This window comes from Nelumbo lutea, chromosome 1 (genome assembly GCF_056320005.1).
Source record: "Nelumbo lutea isolate HS-2025 chromosome 1, American lotus-T2T, whole genome shotgun sequence".
NCBI lineage: Eukaryota > Viridiplantae > Streptophyta > Magnoliopsida > Proteales > Nelumbonaceae > Nelumbo > Nelumbo lutea.
In genome coordinates this window covers 205,819,243-205,843,261 of record NC_142684.1, presented here as the reverse complement: position 1 = coordinate 205,843,261, position 24,019 = coordinate 205,819,243, and the positions used below count along the sequence as shown (strand labels likewise).

The 24,019-nt window shown below is 40.7% G+C and overlaps 1 protein-coding gene across 7 annotated transcripts; it reads left to right on the top strand.

Moving 5' to 3' along the window:
* The first annotated feature begins 10,945 nt into the window (after positions 1-10,945).
* On the top strand, positions 10,946-23,510 carry LOC148880560 (vesicle-associated protein 2-1-like). Of its 7 annotated transcripts, none has more exons than XM_088962504.1 (10): positions 10,946-11,193; positions 11,293-11,458; positions 11,617-11,696; positions 13,132-13,202; positions 13,321-13,402; positions 13,520-13,635; positions 13,745-13,879; positions 14,037-14,063; positions 22,284-22,358; positions 23,247-23,510. In XM_088962504.1, the coding sequence occupies exons 2-10, from the start codon at positions 11,451-11,453 to the stop codon at positions 23,385-23,387; spliced, it is 735 nt and encodes a 244-aa protein (XP_088818630.1). In that variant the 5' UTR covers positions 10,946-11,193; positions 11,293-11,450; the 3' UTR covers positions 23,388-23,510. The 7 variants fall into 7 exon arrangements, with proteins under 7 accessions (XP_088818630.1, XP_088818634.1, XP_088818629.1 ...); XM_088962508.1 differs by having other exon boundaries at positions 11,144-11,193; positions 11,293-11,413; XM_088962503.1 differs by lacking the exon at positions 10,946-11,193 and having other exon boundaries at positions 11,249-11,458.
* Positions 23,511-24,019: the final 509 nt, after the last annotated feature.

Below are 24,019 nucleotides of genomic sequence, written 5' to 3'. Positions count from 1 at the left end.
ACTATTTCTAACAATTGAATAAATATACCCTGAACCATTAAATATGGACGAAAAAGGTCAAATTCCCATTTTACCCCTATGCGAAGTTATATTTTTATCCCTGATTTTAACTTACCTCAATCCCTCTCAACACTCGCCCCATCTAGAAGAGAAGATGCTGATGAATATATTATCGTCACTGGCATCAACCTACTTCTCGGCTGGTGTCAAGCTGGACACGAATTCGATCGTAAGGCCGAGTGTGAAGGCATTGAAAATTGGCTTCTCATGCTTCCTGATTACTTTCGGAATCATGATGTTCGTCAACCTCAAAATCAAGAAACTCTTCTCGAGCTACGCCCTGAACACTTTCCTTTCTTTGTATCAATGTTGATATCCAACACCCCTTGCCCAATCTGGCTTACACCATGAATGAGTTCAATCTCTTGATCTCTGAGTTGGGCAAGCTTGCCATGTCCAGCACAATTGTGGGCAATGCGGTGGTGTACATGGTAACTCTATTGGTGGGGGTACTCGTCCTAGTATTCCTCTGCGACATGGTGGGTGATGTAGGGTGATTTGGCCCGACCTAGTAATAGGGGGGTATGTGGGCACGACCTAACTGACAGGATGACAGCTCAGTCCGATGCACCAACTCTGCAATAGATCGAGCTCGGATAACCGAACCATCTCCGGACACCTCGGGGCACGATCGCATTAGGACCACCTCGGTCCCAAGGCACTTCGGCATTCGTACCAGGACGGATCCAAAGGGCACTAGCTTACGTAATATTGACCGACCTCTGCATGGCAACCCCAAAGATCTTGCCACCAGATTCCACGCCTTACAGGATCACACCTCGTAACAGATAGCATTATCTCCCCCGTCCGATTCGGGTGAAAGTGATAAGTCTTACCAGCTGGCAGCGTTATCCCCAGCTAATGCGGAAACGGACCTCATCGTAACGAGGATCTCGGAACCACTTCGCAAAACCCGCTAGGATTCCACTATATAAAGGCTCAACCCCCCAGGGGTGAAAGGTATGCGTAATCCTTGCTCACCAGCTCTCTTGCTTTCTAAGCTACTATCAGCTCGCAACTCATTACTGACTTAAGCATCGAAGCGACCTCACCAAGTAAGCACCCTCGGGTTCTCTGATTCACTTTTTGCAGATCACTAAGTCCACCGTCTACTGGGAGCCATATCACCAATAGCTGGGAGCAACCGGATTGCACAACATCATTTAGCGTCGTCTGTGGGAAATCGATACAAGAAGCTTATTTCCTCAAAAAGCATCCATGGCATCCTCCAGTAACACCGGACAGAATGCTAAAATGAACGTCCCCGGTGGGCAACCTCAAATCTTGACTGTGTGCATCGGTCAGTTCACCATACCGCTCTCCGTGGGTGGGATCCCGATGCTGACCGTGCCTCAAGGAACGACACCCGTGAACGCCCCACTTCCTCCTATAGTGGGTGCGACGTTTGCTGAACCAACAGTGGTTCCCCCTGGAGTCAGACGGAATCAGTTCGACGACCTGGTACACTACATGTGGGATATTCAAGCCCAAATGCAATAGGTCCAGCAGTTCCATCAGTACCAGCAGCAGGTCCTGCATCACGTCTACCAGCAACAATATCAGCAACAGTTCCCACCGTTGCAACAAAATCCACAACCAATTCCACCTCGGCATCCAGCGACACAGCAGAACAAGTCTCGCCATCAGAACAATCACCCTCCTCGCTGGGGAGAGACCTCCTAGATCCAAAATCCTCTCGGGAGCCAGGCCTCGTCCCGCGGAAGGAAGGAAAGACAAGTCACTCCTCCCGCCTCCCAGCAAGTGAATAGGTCGGGAGACACTCAGCCGCTAGAGCTGCCTCACCTCGGCCTTCGTAGCTTGAAGGTTCACTCACAAGAAACTGGTTCGGGGTTCTAGCTGCAGACTCTAGACAAGTTCCCTCTGTCCACAGCAGCCATCATCAGCAGTCCGAGCAGCTCCATGCCAGAACAGTACTCACAACACAAAGGCCAGCAGCACTAATGCGGAGCCAGTCAAGAAGCAGCAGAAGCGGCGTCGTAAGGCTCGCCGAGCTACAGTTCAAAGCCAGCCCGAACAACCTAAAAGAAAAGAAGAGGCAAGCTTGGGAACCGCAAAGACCGCTCCCTTCCTCTCTATGCCATCTCCCTTGTCCTCTGAGCTCCTAGCTACACCGATGCCGAAAGACTTCAAGGTACCTCCGCTGGACAAGTATGATGGGTCATTCAACCCGAATGATCATGTGGATTCCTTCCAGTCCCCGATGCACCTAGCTAGGGCTGATGAATCTTGCATGTGTGTTGCCTTCTCCACAACCTTCAAAGGAGTGGCTCGCACGTGGTACAGGAACCTCACGCCCGAGACGATCAAGAGTTGGGCGCAGTTCGTGCAAATGTTCACCTCACACTTCATCACCAGTAAAAAGTGTCTAAGGTCACAGAAAAGCCTCCTCAGCATAGTTCAGAGGGAATGAGAGTCAATTCGAAGCTACATCAAATGCTTCAATGACACGTGCTTGTAGATCCCCGACTTGGATCCCGCTGTGAGGCTAACGACAGTGAAGAGAGGCATCACTCACAGAGAGTTTAAGTGGCATGTGGTAGCCAACAAGCCCAAGGACATCACTGAGTTCCTCAAGCTCGCTGACTAGTTCATCGGGACAGAAGAAGAGATGAACTAGAAAAGTGAGAATCTGATGGAGAAGAGAAAACGAGATAGCGACACCTCGACCAACGGGGACAATAAGCGAATAAAGGACAAACCAACCAGGGGAGGGAACAAGTCAGATCAGCGTTCCCGAACTCCACCGGTTGAAAGGATGAACTACACGCCCCTCAATGCGAAGCGAGGAGAAATTCTCATGGCGATCAAGGACACCTCGTATGTGAAGTGGCCACCTCGGTTGAGAGGTGATCCTAATACCATAAATAAAAATGTATATTGTCATTTTCATAGAGATCACGGTCACAGTACTGAAAATTGTAGAAACCTCCGTGACGAGATTGAAGAACTCATCTGCCGCGGGTACTTGAAAAACTTTGTTCAAAAGGACAATAAAAATCAAACAGATCGGCAGGGGGAGCAAAGGAGAGATGCTCCTGAGTCCAGCATCAGGCAGAGTGAGCAGCCGCAGAGGTAGCTACCCGAAGAGAGAGCGATCTGCGAGGTAATCCACATGATTACTGGTGGGTCTATTGTCGCGGGCTGCACCTCGGCAACGGCGAAGACTTTAGCTCGTGAACTAGAAAGAGAAGAACAAAACCCTCCGAAGCGGCCAAGGCTTGAAGATCCCATATTCTTCACAGAAGATGATGCGTGTGGGATTCAGTACCCTCATGATGACACACTAGTCATAAAGATGAGGATCAACGACTTCGAGGTGAAGCGCGTCCTGGTTGATTCAGGCAGTTCAGAAGACATCCTGTTCAAGGACGCGTTCGACAAGCTCTAGCTCTAAGAAAGAGACATCAAGCCCATGAATACTCCTCTGGTAGGCTTTAGTGGAGAAGAAGTCAGGCCCCTGGAGCGAATTTCAATACCTGTGGAGGTCAGCACGTGGCCTAGTATCGCAAGATTCGGGCATACTTTCCTAGTGGTCGTGACTCCCTCCCTATACAACGCCATTATAGGTTGGCCCATCACCCATGCACTTCGTGCAGTGGTGTCCACCTATTATTTGGCTATGAAATTCCCCACGGACTTCGGAGTAGGGGTAGCGCGAGACGACCAGATCGAGTCTCGCAAATGCTACGTCGCTACCCTCAAAGGGAAAGCCAAGGTAGCAGATGACCTTGAGCTAGAGTGACCTATGGAGTACACCAAGGAGCGAGCTACACCAAGGAGCGAGCTACACCAATAGAAGAGACAGTCCATGTACTTGTTTCGACAGAAGATCCAGCTAGTACTCTCAAAATCGATGCATCGGTCGAGGAACCTCTTCGTTCTCAGTTGGTAAGCTTTTTAATTAAAAATTTAGATATATTCGCATGGTCTGCAGTAGAGATGCCCGGTATAGATGCGAAAATAAAAACTCACAAGTTAAATACTGATCTTGTAGTCAGGCCCGTTAGACAGAAGAAACGCAACCTAGCCCCGGAGCACTAGAGGATAGTCGACGAGGAGGTCGGGAAGCTCCTCGCAACTGATTTCATTAGGGAGGTCCATTACCCGAGCTAGGTAGCTAACCCCGTTTTGGTAAAAAAGGCCAACGGTAAATGGCGCATGTGTGTCGATTATACATACCTAAATCGCGCTTGGCCAAAGGACTGTTTCCCACTCCCTAAGATCGACCGTCTAATGGACGTGACCTCAGGGCACGAGTTGCTGAGTTTCTTTGATGCATACTCAGAATATAATCAGATCAAGATGGACCTTACCGACGAGGAAAAAACGGCTTTCATAACCGAACTAGGCCTGTACTGTTACAAGGTCATGCCCTTTGGACTGAAAAATGCCGGGGCAACCTTCCAAAGACTTGTAAACAAAATTTTTGAGCCATTGATCGGCAACAAGGTCGAATGTTATGTAGACGACATGGTCGTCAAAACCCAATTTTCAAATTGTTTAATAAAAGATTTGCACTGTGTTTTTAAAATTTTGCGCAAATATAACATTAAGTTAAACCCTAAATGTGTCTTTCGGTGTCACCTCGGGTAAATTCCTGGGTTACATAGTTAACCAATGTGGCATCAAAACCAACCCTGAAAAAATAAAGGCCATCCAATATATGAGGCCACCTCATAAATTGAAGGAGGTTCAAAGGCGAAACGATTGTATATTCGTTTTGAGCTGCTTCATGTCCAAGTCGGCAGATCGCTGCCTACCTTTTTTCAAGGCAATTAAAAAAGGTAAGGATTTTGAATTGACCGAAGAGTGCCAGCTCACCTTCGACGAGTTCAAAAAATACCTAACTAGTATCCCGGTTCTAACTCGACCCGAGGAGGGAGATGTTTTGAAGTTGTACCTCTCCGCGAGTGATGAGGTGGTCAACTCGGTATTGATAAAGGAAGTAGATCGGGTTCAACGACCCATCTACTATGTCAATAAAGTTTTGTAGGGCGCAGAAACAAGGTACCCAGAGATCGAGAAGTTGGCGTATGCACTGGTCATCGCAACTCGGAAGCTTCAACCGTACTTCCAAGCCCACACCACCATCGTCCTCACCAATAAACCTCTAAGGCAAATCTTACTCAAGCCCGAGTTCTCTGGCAGACTGACGAAGTGGGCCATCGAACTCAATGAGTACGACATCTGGTACGAGCCCCAGATGGCGATTAAGGCCCAAGCCTTAGCCGACTTCGTTGCAGAATGCACCTTCAGCACCGCAGTCCCTGAATTAATTGAGCTTGAGCACAAAGAGGAAGCTTCAACCAGTGCGGCACCAGTCCCGATTAGAGCAAGGCTAACCTGGGACGAGGAGCCCTAGATCCTCCATGTAGATGGCTCATCTAATCAGCAAGGAAGCAGAGTCAACATCATTATGTACAGGCCAAGCGAGGTGAAGCTGGAGTATGCACTTTGGTTCGAGTTCGAAGCATCTAATAACGGAGCGGAGTATGAAGGACTGATAGTCGGGCTCACTCTAGCAAACGAAATACAAGCGAAGCATGTCATCATCTGCAACGACTCCCAGCTCGTGGTCAACCAGGTCACTGGCAAATACTAAGCTCACGACCCCACCATGGTTTCTTATCTAGCCAAGGTCAGGAAAGTTCTATGCGACTTCCAATCCTATTTCATCAGGAAGATTCCAAGGTCCGAGAATACTGAGGCTGATGCCTTGTCCCAGTTAGCCAGCATGAGCAACAGCGCCATGAGGACCGTGTACATAGAGAACTTGCCTCAGCCCAACATTCTTAATGGGGTAGAAGAGGTCGCTCCTTTTGTACAAGCAGAGTCGAACTGGATTGACCCACTCGTGAGCTACCTGTTTCACGGGACCCTCCCTGCTAGTTGTAATGTGGCCAGAAGGGTAGAGCGACAGGCAGCCAAATACGTCATGATAGATGGACGGTTGTACCGAAGATCCTACACGCTCCCCTACTTGCATTGCTTGTGACCCTCAGAGGCCGAACTCGTTCTCCACGACACTCATGAAGGCCTGTGTGGCGGACACCTGGGGGTAGAGCCCTCACCCAGAAAATGCTATGACAGGGGTACTACTGGCCCATGATGAAGGCAGACACACTCGAGCTTGTCAAGAAGTGCAATAAATGCCAAAGGCACACCAACATCCACCACCAACCTGCTGCCGACCTGAAGTACCTCACTATCCCATGGCCCTTTCACACAAAGGGGAATCGACATCCTTGGACCATTCCAGCCAGTGACAGGACAAAGGAGATTGTTGGTGGTAGTGGTGGATTACTTCAGAAAGTGGGTGGAGGCGGAACCCCCAGCGACAATTACAGCACAAAGTGTATAAAACTTCTTTTGGAGGAGTATAGTATGCCACTTCGGGCTACCTCGGGTGCTTATCTCTGACAACGGTAAGCAGTTCGAAGATATTAAGTTCCAGAACTGGTGTGCCGAGATGTGGATACAACAAAATTTCACTTCTACGACGCACCTTCAAACAAACGGGCAGGCAGGAAGTCACGAACAGAGCGATACTCCATGGACTAAAATCCCACTTAGCCCGAGCTAAAGGACTGTGGGTAGACGAGCTGCCCAGTGTATTATGGGCCTACCGAACTACTATGAAAACCGCCATAGGTGAAACCTCCTTCAACCTCACCTATAGCACGGAAGCGATAATTCCAGTCAAGATTGATGTGTCTACATTACGCCTGGAGGCATACGACGAAGAGGCAAACGATGACGAGCTTCATACCAACCTTGACCTGGTAGAAGAAGTACGTGACCTCGCATATATCGGGACCACAGCCTACCAGCATAGATTGGCTCGGTACTATAATGCCCGGGTCAAGAAGCGGCACTTCCGTGTCGGAAACCTGGTCCTTTGGAAAGTTATGGTGCTTGAGCCCGGTGTTGGTAAGCTCAGACTGAACTAGAAAGGTCCCTACCGAGTAAAGCGGGTACTCGGGGGAAGGTACATACGAGCTCGAAAACTTAGAAGGAAGATAGGTACCTTGAGCGTGGAACATCAACAATCTAAGGCGATACAACATGTGATCGTCTAACTGGAGAGCGGACTGTGAGTCACTCCCAGAAGTCTAAGGACTAAAAGTGTCGAGTCGAAAAAAGACCTCAGCATCATATAAGTCCTAGTCGCCTCTTCGGCTTGGGCGAACTACTCCCAGTTGCCTCTTCGACTTGGGAAAACTACTCCCAGTCGCCTCTTCAGCATGGGCATATAAGTCCCAATCACCTCTTCGCATGGGCATATAAGTCTTAGTCGCCTCCTCGGCATGGGCATATAAGTCCTAGTCGTCTCTTCCTCTTTAATTACTCTCAGCTCGCACATACTAACTTAAGCATCGGAGCGACCTTGCCGGGTAAGTACCCCCGGGTTCTCTGATTCTTTCTGTGCAGATTCTCCACGTCCGCCGTCTACTGGAAGCCGAATCACCTCCAGCTAGGAGCAGCTAGATTGCGCAGCATCAAGTGGGTTTACCGTTTATACATGATGATGACCACCTTCTCCGGAATCTATGCTTTCTTATAGAGACAAAGACATAGACCAAGATGGAGATGAAGACAAAATGAAGTGGATTTAGAAGTTGGTTTTTCTTACTTTTGACACAAGGGTATTTTAGGAATTTTCAAAGATATATCAATCATGTGATATCACATGTGAATGGAGTGTTACAAAAACTTAAGAGCACTTTAAAGACAATATGTAAATAGTAAGGGTAGAGTTAGTCATTTAACTAAACCATAAGGGTAGTTTAAGAAATTTGTCCTAGATATTATTTAATTGGTTATTACTTTTATGATACCTATCGATTTTGATAACATATCTTTCTAGTATCATAGTAGAACCCTTTGTTTTAACTCAATTTTTTCTCTTTATGATATTTTTAGCAAGCAAAAATAATATTTAAAAAGAATCCATATCCTTTCTTACTATTATTTTTTGATGGGATGTTGAAGCCATGCTAACCAAGGTGTGAATAGGAGTGTCAATTTGACTAAATTTGGTCCAATCCGATCCAACGAGTCCATTACAAATGGACTATTTTGAACCAGTCCAATTCAATGTTTGGACCATCCAATCTGTTCAAATTTGTTTTTAATTGAAATTAGTTCTAACTCAAACCTGGTCCATCGACATGTATATTCTTATCTTCTATCAATGGACCAGATATTGGATCAATCCAATATAAATTCATTATGGATGGACCAAGTCCAGTCAAATCCAATAAATACTTTTGACCATTAAGTTTGGATTGGTCCAATTCAATATGTCTTGTTGGTCTGTCCAGTCCATCCAAATTGAGTAAATAAAATAAAGTTTGTTTTATTTTTTAAATCTCTTTCAAGTATAAGACCATAAATAGAAAGAAACTCCATAAAAAAGATTAAGAAGACATTTGGAAAATATTTTTCATGGAATTAAAAAGTTTATGTGCCACTTTTTTTTTTCAATAGAGATTTCACTATTTTGAAAGTAACATGAATCATAAGGGTGAAAGAAACTTTTTGATGCCTTCAAAAAAAAAATGATTTTTTTGATGATTTGTTAGACATAATTCTGTATAGAAATGGCAATGGGGCGGGGTAGGATGGGGAAGAAGAGGCACTCCCCATCCCTACTAGCAGGGACAAGGTTATCCCCTTCCTCATCTCTACAGGGATCCCCATCCCCTAGAAATCCCTATTCCCGTGATGTTCTTATAATGTCAACCATTTTGTTTTTGTTTTTGTTTTTTATTTTATTTAAAAAAAATAAAAATAAAAATTTATAGTCCTATTAAAAAAGATACAAATATATTCAACCATATTTTTTAAAATAGTAATATACATACATACATGCGGAGATCCTCAGGAGGCGGGGAATGCTCCTGCTCTCCCCATCCCTATCCTATCCCTACCCATGAGAATAAAAATTTCCCCATCCTTATCCTCACATATGGGTAAATTATATATTACTACCTTCCCTTTAGGATGCATAGTAGTGACAATAATCGCACCTAAACTATTATTTGAAACAAAGACCTCTCTCTCTATTGGGTTAAGTTGAATGACAGAAGAAATTAATTTACTAAAATACCCACTAAAACGTTTATAAAATAGAAATTGCAACAAAAACATTAAGAAATTTTTATGAAAACTTGAAAATGCAAAAAAAAAAAAAAAAAGCAACATGCAATTAATATCAACTAAGCCAATAACCACAGAAATTGAAAAATCCACTAAAATAAATCCCACCACTTGTTTTAGAAAACCATGGGATAATAGAGTAATTTAGGATTAAAAAAAATTAATTACATGAGAATCTTTTTCAAAGTTAATTGATAGAATTTAGAAAGGGAATTTTTGTTTCAATAATGGCCACTATCCGAAAGTACATATATTCCCTGCCCCAAAGTACATATATTCTCTAATGTATAATTTACCATAAGATAAGGTCTTTTAGGCAACGGAAAGAAAAAAAAAAAAAGAAATAAGGCACTTGGGAGATGTTCCCATTTTTGGGAAAAGTACGGAAATGCAGAATTCTGAATTCCAACCCCCTTACAACTAACCCTGTCCCTTGTAAACCACATCCTGCTCTGAATTTAGCATAGTAAATTCTGAGCTGGGCTGATTTGTACTTCTCCCAAAATTTTTTGCAACGTAATGAGAAAAGGCCACATCAGTCTCCCTTATTTAATCACAACTTAATAAAGCTAAGACTACGGGGTCTGGATTCCCAAAAAAAAATTTAAAATTCTTTTAGTCCTGCCTTCTCCCCCCACTTCACTCTCTCTCCCCCTCCTCCGTTCTCTTTCAACCCAAATACTCGTTGTCCAAACTATTGCTACTGTAACCGGCGGCAGTCTAAGGACCAGCAACATTTCTCACTCTCCCTTTTTTATTTTTCTATCTTCCCTTCTTTATTATTCTCTCCCCTGCTTCTCTCTCTTCCCCCTCCTTCGTTCCCCTTCAACCACCATTGTCACCACCCAAAAACCAAAATGATACCATCACCGATGATGACTCAATGTTCTGTCTTAAATTGTACAACATTCACATTAACTATCCTTTTGTGTTCGTCTTTCTTCACTATCTCTCCCCCTCCTCCGTATCTTCTGGTTTCACTGAAGAAATTCTAAATCGGCCAAAAAAAGTAGAAGCATCATCTTCAGTATCTTTTGCATAACCTGTAGTTAGGTACAAAGACCCTCTGTTTAATTGTCGCCGATTTATTCATTACTTGAGGAGTCAATTAAACTTTTTCCCATTAAGGGTCCAATTCTCCAACAACTTTGTAGAGTTCCCTGAATTCATCATTCCTCTTCTGTACAAAAATATACATATCAAATTAGAAACATCACCCCCATCAACAGATTTTCCTGACTTTTTTCAATTCATGTATGTTAGTCGAGGGAGGGCGGTGGCGATCACATTTGACGGAGAATGAAGAAGGGCTTTGCTGGAGGGAGAGAGAAGCAAGGAGAAAAGAATAAAGAAGGAGAGAGAGAGAGAACGGAAAAAAGAGAACGAAATATCGGGTTGAAGCAGAAGAACGAAGGGGAAAGGGACAGAGAACTAACTACTCTGAGAGAAGCGGGGAGGCAAGTCCGCAAGCAGAATAAAAATAACTTTAAATTTTTTAGAATACAGATTCCCGTCGTTAATGTAGAAATGATATGATATGAAAAGAGTTTTAACCAATCAAAATCCACCCATCAAATAGGATAAATAACACCATTGACTATCACATTTATGATTCTACTTTAATGGTCAAAAGTTTTTCAGATATATACATTTTTTATCATGGTCGAACCCTAAATAAGGGAGAGTTGCAGAAAAAATTTCTGCAACGTTGATGCAGACGATGTGAACTCGAGACAACCTGCATTTTCGAGGCAGACGTGGATGGGTCCCTCCTCCAGGCTGGCACTTAATACCAGTCCCTATAGAATCGGGTGTCAAAAGCTTTGCTGGTCGACACGTGTCCAGTTCCAATTCTCTTCTAAGTTCAAACTCTCTCCTATTGAAGATGCCTCGTTTCTGTCTCTCATCATTTCGTGCTTCAAGCCAGCAAACAATGAATGAACAATCAGGGTGCGCACGATAACCACGTTTTCATCCCCTTCTTTCCCTCTAGTTTGCCTCTTCTAAGCTTTTTTTGTTAAAGAAACCCTAGACTCTTTCGATCCTCAGGTTCTCGCCAACTCTCTCTGATGGAATAGACACCGAAGCCGATTTTCGTGGCGAAGCCGTTGAACTTGATTTGGACCGGGCAATCCGTCATTATCGCCGTCACTTCGAGCGCTTGTTAACGGCATCTTTTTCTTTTGCTTCTACCCTGAATTTGCATTATGTTTCTGTCTCTCTCTCTCTCTCTCTCTCTCTCTCGTTTTTTGTTTGATGTTTTCGTCTCTGACCATTTTATTCTCTATCTTGACCTCCGGCTGAAATTAGCGGTTTAAGATTTCGGTATTCTCCTATGACAGATTTTATTGGTTGTTTTGAAATTTGATTAAGATTCGAGATCCGTCCGGTGGCAATCATGGGTGGTAGTAGCCAGTTGATCTCTGTTCATCCTGAAGAGCTCAGGTTCCAATGTAAGCAATATTTGTCTCCATTGTTATTGTTGTTTCTGTTTCTTGTTTTTGCAACATTTATATGGATCACGACACAATTCATGGACAACAGTAGGTAGAATGCTTATTGATCAAAGACAGTAGATTGGAAACTTGATATGTACGTGGTTCTGTGTTGTCAAGCACTTATCGGTCATAATGAGTATTTGTAAGCTAGACGGGTTGGATTCCATTAACAGGGACGTCAAGGTATTTTTGCCAAAATTCTATAGAACTAGACGTACTGGTGGGAAGTAGTATCCAACGTTTTCTTTTCAATTGTTACGACAGGGTATATATTTGATTAACTAACAAATCTCAAGAGCATAACAACATAAGCTTTAATAATTTATTGTATGTACATAGAAAAACATGAGAAAAAATGTCAATCAAAACTTCGTGCTGCATCTGCATGGCATCATCCATTCGAGACTCTAATATCATTTTTTTTTTGTTCCCTTGTCATAGGAACCGTTATTGTGTTTTTTTTTTTTTTGGAACTGAATGAATTAGTTGGTTTCTTGATTTCATATGGTTGCATGAAATGGGAGGAGATGTAGGTGTATATTCTTATTTTTCTTTTCCCTTCTTTTCTTATCTTTATCTCTTCTCTTGGGGGGGGGGGTGGATTGACAAACATGCATCTTTTGCAATATTAGCAATGTCAAACGTTGTGTTCTGTTAGGGATTGCATTGTATTTACTTAGTATGTTATGTCACATCACTTATACTGAAGAAAGAACATAAACCTTAGTGTACTAAATATGTGTTCGCCTTAGAGGTGATTTGCATGACGACAGATATGATGCAACTGTAAAAGATTACAATTACAATTACAGGATGTTCTTCTGTGGCTGATTAGGTAATGATCATATCTCCAATCACCTAGATATAAACATGATGCTCAGTTATTTATTTGATGGTCAAATTTTCTTTTTTATGTCTTAATGCCATATCATGTAAGTGATGCTACAAAATTATGCCTATGTTTTTAATAATTCTAGGGGATCACTTAGGTAATAAGTAGGCAATCCACCATCCATGTGGAATCTGCATGGTGCATCCTACACTGCATGGTTCCATCTGGCTGTGTGATGTGTGTCTTGTGGCAATAACAGAAAGGATAACTAAGATAAAGATGTATATAATTTCAAAGGGTGTGCTTACATTACATGCTTGTCCTGGACTGAATATTAGGGCCTATTTGCATCGTATAGGGGTAAGTGTTGTGTAAAGTAGTTGGTGAAAACATGTTGGCAATAGGCAGATCTTTTCCAATCTGGGAGAACAATGTCTTAGGGTGGTTTCAGATGAAGCATCCCACTCTGAGCCTGTTCTTTTTTTGTTCTTTAGTTCTATTTAGACTTTTTCTAGGGAGGGTTTCTAGACTGATAACTTGTGACATTCACATGAGAAGTTGAGCTGGAAAAACAAAGCTATTGTGATCTCAAGGTAGCGAACAACACTGAGCACCATGTTGCCTTCAAGGTACTTCTTCAGCAAGATTATGCACATTTATAAAGCAAACTACTAAATTATTTGGAGAGCACAATAATGTAGAATTGATTTCTTTTCTGTCTCTTTTCTTCCCTTTTGTGTTGTTTAGGTTAAAACCACTTCACCCAAGAAGTACTTTGTGCGACCAAATACTGGTGTTGTTCAACCTTGGGATTCATGTGTCATAACAGGTACTACTCTCTATTTGTCACAATCTTTCTATTCTCTACTTATCCAATATTGTTCCGTAATATTTCTTCTCATAATATCAATTTCATACTAACCTTCTTTTTCATTGGCACCTCTAGTCACCTTGCAAGCACAACAAGAATATCCTCCGGATATGCAATGCAAGGACAAATTTCTCCTACAGAGTACAATAGTGCCTCCAAATACTGATGTTGATGAGATCCCTCAAGATGCTGTAAGATTGCTTACTTGGACAACAATTCTCTTGAATAGATGGATGAAATCTTTACTTTTAAGTTTGATTCTTCAAAACTAGAAGTTATGATGATTATTATTATGCCCAGTTCAATAAAGAAGGTGAAAAGACAATAGAGGAATTCAAGCTTAGGGTAGTATATACCTCTCCTGCGGGTCATGGGAACTCTGAAGATGAGTCATCACTCACAGTGAGCTCCAAGCAGAGCCACAGCAACAACCATGTGAGGTTCTCTGACTTTTTTTCCTTTTCCATGTTGCCCATTTAATAGATTTCTGGTCAATTATTTATCACTTTCTAGTTTGTGATCCCTTAATTATGTTCTCATTCTTTGGCTAAATTTTTCTATGGCATAACTTTGTGACTTTTATTAACTGCAGATACTCAGAAACTCAAGTATTGATGATGTAAGTAGCACTTTCTGTTATTTCTGATATCTCTTCATTTCTTTGTTTACCTGCAATTGTTCAAAATTTAAAGAGATTTCATGTATTCTGCTTTTATTGTTGAGGCAAGCTCTCCCTCTCTTTTGATGAAATTTACCATTTATAAAAAAGGGTATCCTTTCTAATGAGAAATGGTTGATGACCAAATTAACTGGAATGAGTTTCTCACTTTCTTGAGTTCCATATGGATACAATTTAAGCAAAATCTGACTTCGTAACCTCAGAAAACTGAATAAACTGAAGAATATTGTTTCCTTGCTTTTAATTCTTCTTTTTCTCTTTTACATACAGATGATCTTTCCAAATTTCCAGTAAACTGTGATGCCCATTTACCTTGTGCCTGCATTCATGTGATTTGAAAATAGTGATATTTGAGATTATTTTTTTTCATTTATTGAAAGTATTAGTTGACTGTGAATTTTGCTATCTATCTATGAAAATAAATTATGCCAACTGTTTCAAAATGTTGACTTATGCATATAGTTGATCCTTATGTCAAGGCCCTTTGATTTATCCTTTTTCTTTTGCAATCTTTCATGGATGAAACTGAGCTAATGATGGGCTCTTTTTTATCCATTTCAGCATTTCTAATTTATGATTTAATATATAATCCCCAATACATCTTTCCAATAAAGTCCAGTTTATCAAGAGATGTTCTTCTAATTATTGATAAAAAAAAAAGAGATGTTCTTCTAACTTGACCACGTGTTATGTCCTTAAATTTGTTGGATTGGGAGCAAGTTATTAAGATACTCCCAGTCACAGCTTAAAAAAATACAATAATAAAGAAGAAAAAAGGGCTTTCTTAATAAAGAAAGGGGCCTACAGCCTAGTTTAGTGAATAGCAGGCCCCAAGTTATCTGGGCTTATTTGTAATACAATAAGCATTTAATGGGCCTGCAGTAGAGCCCATTTAGTGGAACAGCAGGCCCTAAATCCATTTTCATTAATTAGTTGTGAGGTGTCGCACTTATTTATGAGGGGATGCCACTTGTCCTATTCTAACAAGAGGATTGTTTTCCCTCTAACCATTTTAAGTGGGGGGACACGTCACCCTAGGGAGAAGGATTTATTTTCCCTCCTTTAACCACTTGAAGTGGGGGGACACATTGTTGGAAAGGGATGACGAGGATTATTCCTTGTGGAATCCGAGTCAGAATCTTTCCTTTTTTTTAGTTATTTATTTTCTTATTTAGGTTGTGATTATTTTCCATTTTTAGGCTGTGATTTAGTTTCCTTTTTTTTTTTCTTTAGGCTAAATTAGTGGGTTAGTTTCCTAGAATAGCTCCTAGATTGATTCTTAGAAGTTGTATATATTTGTACAGATCTTCTCAATGAAATTAAAACAGAAATCTTCAAACATTTGTTTCTGTTTTCATGTACGACGATGTCTGGAACGAGCAATTCTTCATCAACAGTGGACTCGACAGCAATAGATTCAACCATGAATGCATCGAGATCCCATGGAACCTCCTTCACCACCTCTAACATAATCCATTCTCTGTAGATTACCCAACACAAATTAAATGGGTCCAATTTTTGTGAATGGTTTCAATCCGTTTTGTTAGTGATTCGAGGAAAAGGAAAAGTGGGTTACCTTACTGGTGAAATCCCTCCTCCAGCGAGTAGTGATGCGAGTTACAAGACATGGGAAGCTGAAAATTCCGTTGTCATGGCGTGGTTAATCAATTCCATGGAGCCGCAAATAGGACGCATGTATCTGTTTTACAAGAATGCTCACGAAATATGGAAGGTTGTTCAAGAGATGTACTCAGATCTTGGAAACACGTCTCAGTGTTTTGAAATTCATTCTTTCCTGCAGAACATAAGGCAGGGATCAATGTCAGTAACAAAGTACTACAACAGGCTGATTGATCTATGGCAAAAAATCGATTTGTTTTATACAATTCCATGGAAGTGTAGTGATGATGGAGTACTGTACAATCAAGTCCTTGAGAAATATCAAGTATTTGATTTTCTTCAAGGACTTAATAAAGACCTGGATGAAGTACGAGGTCGTATTCTTGGAATCAAACCCCTTCCTTCACTTCGTGAGGTGTTCTCTGAGGTTCGATGATAAGAAAGCAAGAGGAAAGTCATGCTGAACCCATCCTCACACGGAATCCTAGAGGAACAATCTCAAGGATTTGCACTTGCATCTACTCGGTCTCAACCTTAGAAGAAAAAAGAAAACCACCAGTGGTGTGAACACTGCAAAAAGCCGTATCACACAAAGGAGACTTGCTGGGACATTCATGGAAAACCTCCAGATTGGAAACCACGGAATCAGAGGAAAGGCAACCCTTCAGCTCATGTAGTCGAATCTGCTGAGACAAAGAAACCTAACACAGCAGCTTTCACACCAGAACAAATGGAGATTTTAAGGTCTCTTCTTCACCAGCAACAGATTTCTGAGACATCAGGTTCTACACCTACAGCAGCAATTGCACAACAAGGTAATATCATCATCTCTATTGTCATGAAAAGATGATCCCAATGACTAGATTGTTGACACCGGTGCATCAAATCATATGACAGGACATCATACAACTTTTTTGAATTATAAAAAATGTGATGGTGAAATAAAAGTCTCAGTGGCAAATGGGAATACAATAATTGTGGTTGGAGTTGGAGATGTTTTTTTACCAAGGACTTTATTTGAAATTTGTTCTACATGTTCTGAGTTTAAGATATAATCTCCTTTTTGTTAGTAAGTTAACTAAGGATCAAAATTGTAAAGTAACATTTCTTTGTGATCGTTGTATTTTTCAGGATCCGTCTTCGGGGAAGATGATTGGCAATGCTGAAGAACGACATGGTCTCTACTATCTCACTAATTCTTCTCCAAGGCCAAAACCACATCTCTCTCTTTTTGTGTCTAGTTCGTTGAATTCAGATGTAATTCTATGGCACAAACGCTTAGGACATCCTTGTTTTCAATATTTGAAACATTTGTATCCAAACTTATTTCTCAATAAAGATCCTTCTTCTTTCCATTGTGAGTCATGTATTCTTGCGAAATAGTCCAGAAAAAATTATCCTATTCACAATTACAAACCTTCCAAACCGTTCCATCTTGTTCACAGTGATATTTGGGGAGCATCACGGGTTGTGGATTTAACAGGCAAGAGATGGTTCATCACCTTCATAGATGACCATACTCGTGCTTGCTAGGTCTATCTCTTGAAGAACAAATCTGATGCCGGGAATGTGTTTCAACAATTCCATAAAATGATAAAGAATGTGTTCCAATGCAACATTCACATACTCCGCACAAATAATGGAGGAGAGTACTTTGCACAGATTCTTGGAGATTACCTCATTCAGAATGGTATATTTCATCAAAGCTCATGTATATCTACCCCACAACAAAATGGAGTTGCAGAACGAAAAAATCGCCATTTGTTGGAGGTAGCTCGATCACTCATGTTTGCTAGTGCTGTTCCACATCATTTTTGGGGAGAATGTATATTAACTGCTGCCTATTTAATCAATAGACTTCCATCAAAACCCCTCAAATTCCGTACACCAGTCAGTTGTCTCCAAAAAGAATTCCCTCATTCGTTTACTCAACTCTCTCCCACCAAAAATATTCGGGTGTTCTGTGTTTGTTCATAATACCAGTCCTACTCGGGGAAAACTTGATCCAAAGGCCATCAAATGTATCTTCATAGGATACTCTCCCACTAAAAAAGGATATAAATGTTACAATCCTATCACAAAAAAAAAAATCTATGTATCCTATGATGTTACATTCCTGGAAGATCAATCCTTCTATTCCCATGATTCTCTTCAGGGGGAGAACTTAATTGAAGATAATCATTAGGATCCTTCGATATCTCTTCTTGTGTCTTTGCCCCAACCTCCATCAATGTCCACTTTACCATCCTCTAAGTCTCCACCATTACCCCTACCAGATACAACCACAGGTCTCGGTCAAGGGGGAGAATCAGTCCAACAACAAAGTGAACTAATTGTTTACTCAAGGAGGCCCCGTGTTACTCAGCAAAACCAATCATCGGAACCTATGGCGGATTCATCACAAGATTCACAAAGAGGTATTGTTACAATTAATGATCTGGATGTTCCCATTGCTATAAGAAAGGGGGTAAGATCTTGTACTCAACATCCGATTTCAAGTCATTTGTCATATTACCGTTTATCTAACACTCATAGGGCATTTGTATCTCAACTTGATAATGTAACAATTCCTGCAAATATATATGATGCCTTGAGAGATTCAAAATGGAAGGCTGCTGTTTTGGAAGAGCCTAAATGACAATAATACATGGGAAGTTGTAAACATGCCTAAAGGGAAAATTTAGTGGGTTGTAAGTGGATTTTTACGGTGAAAGCTGGCTTGGAAGGGAAAATAGAGAGATACAAGGCGCGTTTGGTTGCTCAAGGGTATATGCAAACATACGGGCTTGACTAAGAAGAAACTTTTGCACCAGTTGCAAAATTGAACTCTACGCGAGTTCTCTTGTCTATGGCAACCAACTTTGATTGGGAATTGCACCAAATGGATGTTTCAAATGCTTTCCTGAATGGAACTCTTAATGAAGAAGTCTACATGAAGCTACCTCCTGGCTTCGAAGACAAAGAAAAAACAGGATCAATGTGTAAATTGAAGAAGTCTCTGTATGGGTTAAAACAATCTCCTAGGGCATGGTTCACTCGATTCAGCACAGTTATGAAAAGATTTGGATACACACAAGAACAAGCAGATCACACCTTATTCAAAAACAGTCAAGGGATGGAAAAAAATCAATCTTGATTGTGTATGTTGATGATATGGTAATCACGGGTGATGACAATGATGAGATTAAGAATCTCAAGGGCATACTACAATCTGAGTTCAAAGTTAAGGATCTTGGAAAACTTCAGTATTTCCTTGGGATGGAAATTGCTAGAACCAAAACTGGTATTTTCATTTCTCAAAGAAAATACATCCTAGATCTGTTGAAGGAAACCGGGAAGCTTGGTTGTCGTCCAGCTAGCACTCCACTGGAGAAGAATTGGAAGCATAAGATCTCTGAGAATGATCCTCCAGCTAACAAAGAGAGATATCAACGTCTTGTGGGAAAACTAATCTATCTATCACTTACTAGGCCCGATATTGCCTATAGTGTTAGCATAGTTAGTCAGTTTATGCATGCTCCAACCGAGAGACATCAGTGTGCTATTGATCAGATCCTTAGATATTTGAAAGGAACTCCTGGCAAGGGTATATTGTTCAAGAAAAGTGATAATTGGTTAGTTGAGGGATTTGTAGATGCTGATTGGGCTGGTTCGGTTGAGGACAGTCTACTACAGGATATTGTACAAAGGTTTGGGGGAATGTTGTTACATGGCGAAGTAAGAAGCAAACTATTGTGTCCAGAAGTAGTGCAGAAGCAGAATACAGGGCAATTGCACAAGGGATTTGTGAGTTAATATGGCTTGAACAACTACTGTCAGACTTAAATGTTCCACTTGATAGTCCAATGAAACGGTATAGTGACAAAAAGTCAGCAATAGCAATTGTACACAACCCTATTCAACATGATCGAATGAAGCATGTTCGCATTGATAGAAATTTCATCAAATCAGAGATCGAAAGTGGAAAAATTTGTCTATCCTATGTGCCATCTGGATCACAAGAGCAGACATCCTCACTAAACCACTACTTAGGGTTGGGTTTGAGACAAATGTATCCAAACTGGGAATGATTGATATACATTCACCAGCTTGAGGGGGAGTGTTGGAAAGGGATGACGAGGATTATTCCTTGTGGAATCCGAGTCAGAATCTTTCCTGTTTTTTTAGTTATTTATTTTCTTATTTAGGTTGTGATTATTTTCCTTTTTTAGGCTATGATTTAGTTTCCTTTTTTTCTTTAGGCTAAATTAGTGGGTTAGTTTCCTAGAATAGCTCCTAGATTGATTCTTAGAAGTTGTATATATTTGTACAGATCTTCTTAATGAAATTAGAACAGAAATCTTCAAACACTTGTTTCTGTTTTCACACATGTCACCCTAGGGAGAAGGATTTATTTTCCCTCATCTAACCACTTGAAGTGGGGGGACACATGTCACCCTAAGGGAGAGAGTTATTTTCCCTCCTTTAACCACTTGAAGTGGGGGAATACATGACACCCTAAGGGAGAGAGAATTATTTCCCTCATCTAACCACTTGAAATGGGGGGACACATGTCACCCTAAGGGAGAGATTTATTTTCCCTCCTTTAACCACTTGAAGTGGGGGGACACTTGTCACCTTAGGAAGGAAGAGTTTTCTTTTCCCTCCTTGACCCATTTTAAGTGGGGTGACACTTGGCACTAAAAAGAGAGGAGTGGGGAATTACTTAACCACCTCCCTCCTCTATATAAACCCCCCTCCTACAAGGAGAAGGGGGCTAATGCCTTTTTTGTTGGCTAATGCCTTTTTTTGGCTATTACTAATTGATTTGCAGGATTTCTAGCATTAAGAAACAAGTGGGAAGAGAAAAGAGAAGAATATTGGTGTGGAGAGCATAAAAGAAAAAAGAAGAAGAAGGTAGGGAATCTTGTGTTCTTCCTACACCTCTTCAATATGATACTCCTTGTGCTTCTCACATGAGATGGAAGCCCATATTCTATCAATTCCTCTCACTCCTTTCTTTCTTCCTTTTATTTTTCTTTTCTTCCTTATTTCATATTGAAATACATGTAAGGAGACAACCATCTACAGCCTTGTTCATGAAACTTGGCTGATTATATGGTTCCTTACAACCTACTAACCTATGTGTGAGGGGAAAAACCATCTACAGCCTTATTCATGAAACTTGGCTGATTATGATTCCTCACAGCATGATAATGCACACAACCACAATTTAAAGGCCATTTGTAGCCTTATTGATGAAACATGCTTTTTATGATACCTATTTACTTGTTATGCATACAATATTTGTTTCTTTATATGTTGGTTTTCTCTCAAATAAAGAGGGAATATATACCAAATTTTTCAAAGGAAAATTCTGTAAAAAATTCATACTTAGTTTAGTCTTTATTCATTGGTACTTCTAAATCAGAATCAAAAGGTTTTCTCTACCCCTAGCAGAGATGTAATTAAGGGAATATCTATGTCATTTCCCGAATGGGGCTTACCCAAATAACAAAAAAAAAGCCAGTTATTAGTCTAATTGGGTGAATTATGTTATGTGAGAAATTATACTAAAAAAATTCCTCTAACACCATGCCTCAAGAAGAATCTTTTCAAGATACAACAGCTTGGGCAACATGGACAAAGTGAAATTTATGGAAGGGGCATGGCCAAGTTAGCACCCACTTTTATCAATTTTCGAGTGGGCTTATTTGCATCTCAAAACAGATCTTTATTCATATTGATTAAGTGATAGTACTACCTGATGGGAATGCTTAAATTGGATCAACTCTCCATTATCTTATACCATTTGTTGTGAAGTCTGAGTTCAACTTATTTTTTCTTTCATTTCTCTCTCTCTCTCTCTCTCTCTCTCTCTCTCTCTCTCTCTCTAACATTGACAAAGTGAAAAGCTAAATTTATGGAAGGGACATGACCAATCATGTGGGCCTATCTCAAGACGAGATCTTAGTCCTTATTCATCAAATGATAGTACTACCAAATGAGAATGCTTCAATTCGAACAACCTTCCCCCTGTTATTACACTTTGTACCTTGTCTTCCATTCTATTATCTGCTGCCCAATGGGAAACAAGAAGGTGCTATTAAACTTTCCAAATAGAACCCAACATCCCATCTATCCCATCTTCAGTTAAGGAGAAGCACACTTTTAAGTTCCGCAATGAAGTAGATGCAATAAATGTCACCAGTTGTCATCTGTTCAAAGAAATCACTTCTGCCTGAACGCTACTGAACATTGAGATTTTACTCTCATACAGTTAATTTTCTTCAATATGATGGATGTATGTAAACAAATTTTCTTGTTATCATGTCTGCCTGCAAAATTTATAATTATATTGCCAAGTTGTCTTTTTTTTTTTTTGTCTTATCTGTGTATTTCAATGTCTAGGCAGCAGAAACAGCTTATAATATTTAGTTATATCTGAAGCTTCTTTACTATTATGCATATATGAAGCAGATGCTTTATGCATTCACTGCAAGCTCATTAAGGTGATCTAGGTTATTCATGTGGTATTGTTTAATTCTTTTCTACATGTAGATTCGCACAGTGCAGCGCCTGAAGGAGGAGAGAGACTTGGCTATTCAACAAACTCAGCAGTTGCAAAGGGAATTGGTATTTTACTATTTATGCATTATATATTCTTTTGTTCTTTTTGTGTCAAGAGTTTGATGAAGTACAAGATTGCATAGATTGAAGCTGAAGGCTCTGATGTGTATAATTTGTCAAATTTAATCTTCAATCATCTGGAAATAGTATAAGCACCCTAGCCAGGCTAGATTGCAATGGGTTTCATCAATGTTTAGAATATGATGATTCAACAGACTCACAAGCTTGACTCCCTTTTGTAGGACTAGATTACTTTTCTCACTGTTCGGAACATAACATTATATATGTAGATGTACTTGCCTAGAGAGTTCAGTGCTAAGTGATGCTGCATCTGGCTAATCAAACATCAATTTTGATTGGTATTTGGCGGATCACTTATAACCATGTCTGGAAACATTAGCAACATGGTTGATTTTGATTGGCCTGCTGCAGCCTAGGATGAAGTTTCATTGTAGTGGAACTGTCAACTGTGGAAGTGAACTATTTCATACAGAGCAATGATTTCAACCCCTCATTGATCTGGCGGTTGGGTCAGTCAACCCGTTACCCTGCTAGGAATCTAGATCTGTTTACCCCTTGAATCCTTTGTCAATATAAAATGTTGATTGAGTCAATAACATGGTGACCAAGCCAGTTGAACCATAAAACACCATTTATTTTCGAGATACTTTCATCTAATTTCTAAAAACCTAATATCCGTCTAAGTCCTTTTTTTTTTCATTGCAAATTTCTGTATTTTCTCTATATTTTTAATCAATATCATCACTAATAACAATAATTCTTATTAGCTGCACTTATTTTTTTTCTATATGATGAATATATGATGGTTAAAAAAACAGATGTGACGTGATGTACCACAAAATGACTATGCTCTTCCCTTTCTGCCTTGTTTAGGATTTGATGAGGAGACGTATGAACCGCAGAAGTGATCCCGGCTTCTCCCTAGCATTTGCTGCTTGCGTGGGGCTCATTGGAATCGTGGTTGGCATAATCTTCAGACTTGTATTCTCCGTACCATCTGACATTGACAAATAGTTTGACAATCTTCAGGATATTTGGAGATATGCTTGCGCCGATCATGTAACATTTCATTTTCTGTCAAATGGAAATTTGTTCACTTTGACCTGTTAATTATTATATTTGATTGCATTTGGTCAAGTGTCTCGCTCCCGCATGTGCATGCCACTGCATTGTGGTTGCATCACATGGAACAGGAATTCGTTAGTAATTTCACGTTTGTAAATTGTAATTGCAGGTGGCCGCCCCTCCACCTGAAATAAATTTGGGGGACAAAGAAACAAATTGCAAAGGAAACTTCGAACCCGGATCTTCTGCACTTTGTGCACTTCATTCAGTGAGAGGTGCCCCCCATTCACAAAATGAATGGAAAGTACGCAACTGCTGTAAAAAAAACGCAGAAGATCCCAACTCGAAAACTTCAATGTAAATGTAATGTAATGCAACAGTCACAGACGGAATATAAAATTAGAAATGCAAGATAAAAAGCGCAGCAGATCCCCATTCAAAAAGGTTAATAGGTCTCGGGAAGAAAAAAAAAAGAGAGAAGCAAAAGCGTATTAAGAACCTAACCAATTGCCCATCCGGGTATTAAGAACATTGGACATGATTGAAATCGGACCATGAACTCGAAAAAATAAAGACCAAAC

Excerpts from the sequence above, each read along its gene's own strand:
- LOC148880560 (XM_088962504.1), top strand. Across the intron at positions 11,697-13,131 it reads TGAAGAGCTCAGGTTCCAAT|TTGAGCTGGAAAAACAAAGC; the intron begins GTAAGCAATATT and ends TCACATGAGAAG. Across the intron at positions 13,403-13,519 it reads GGATTCATGTGTCATAACAG|TCACCTTGCAAGCACAACAA; the intron begins GTACTACTCTCT and ends TGGCACCTCTAG.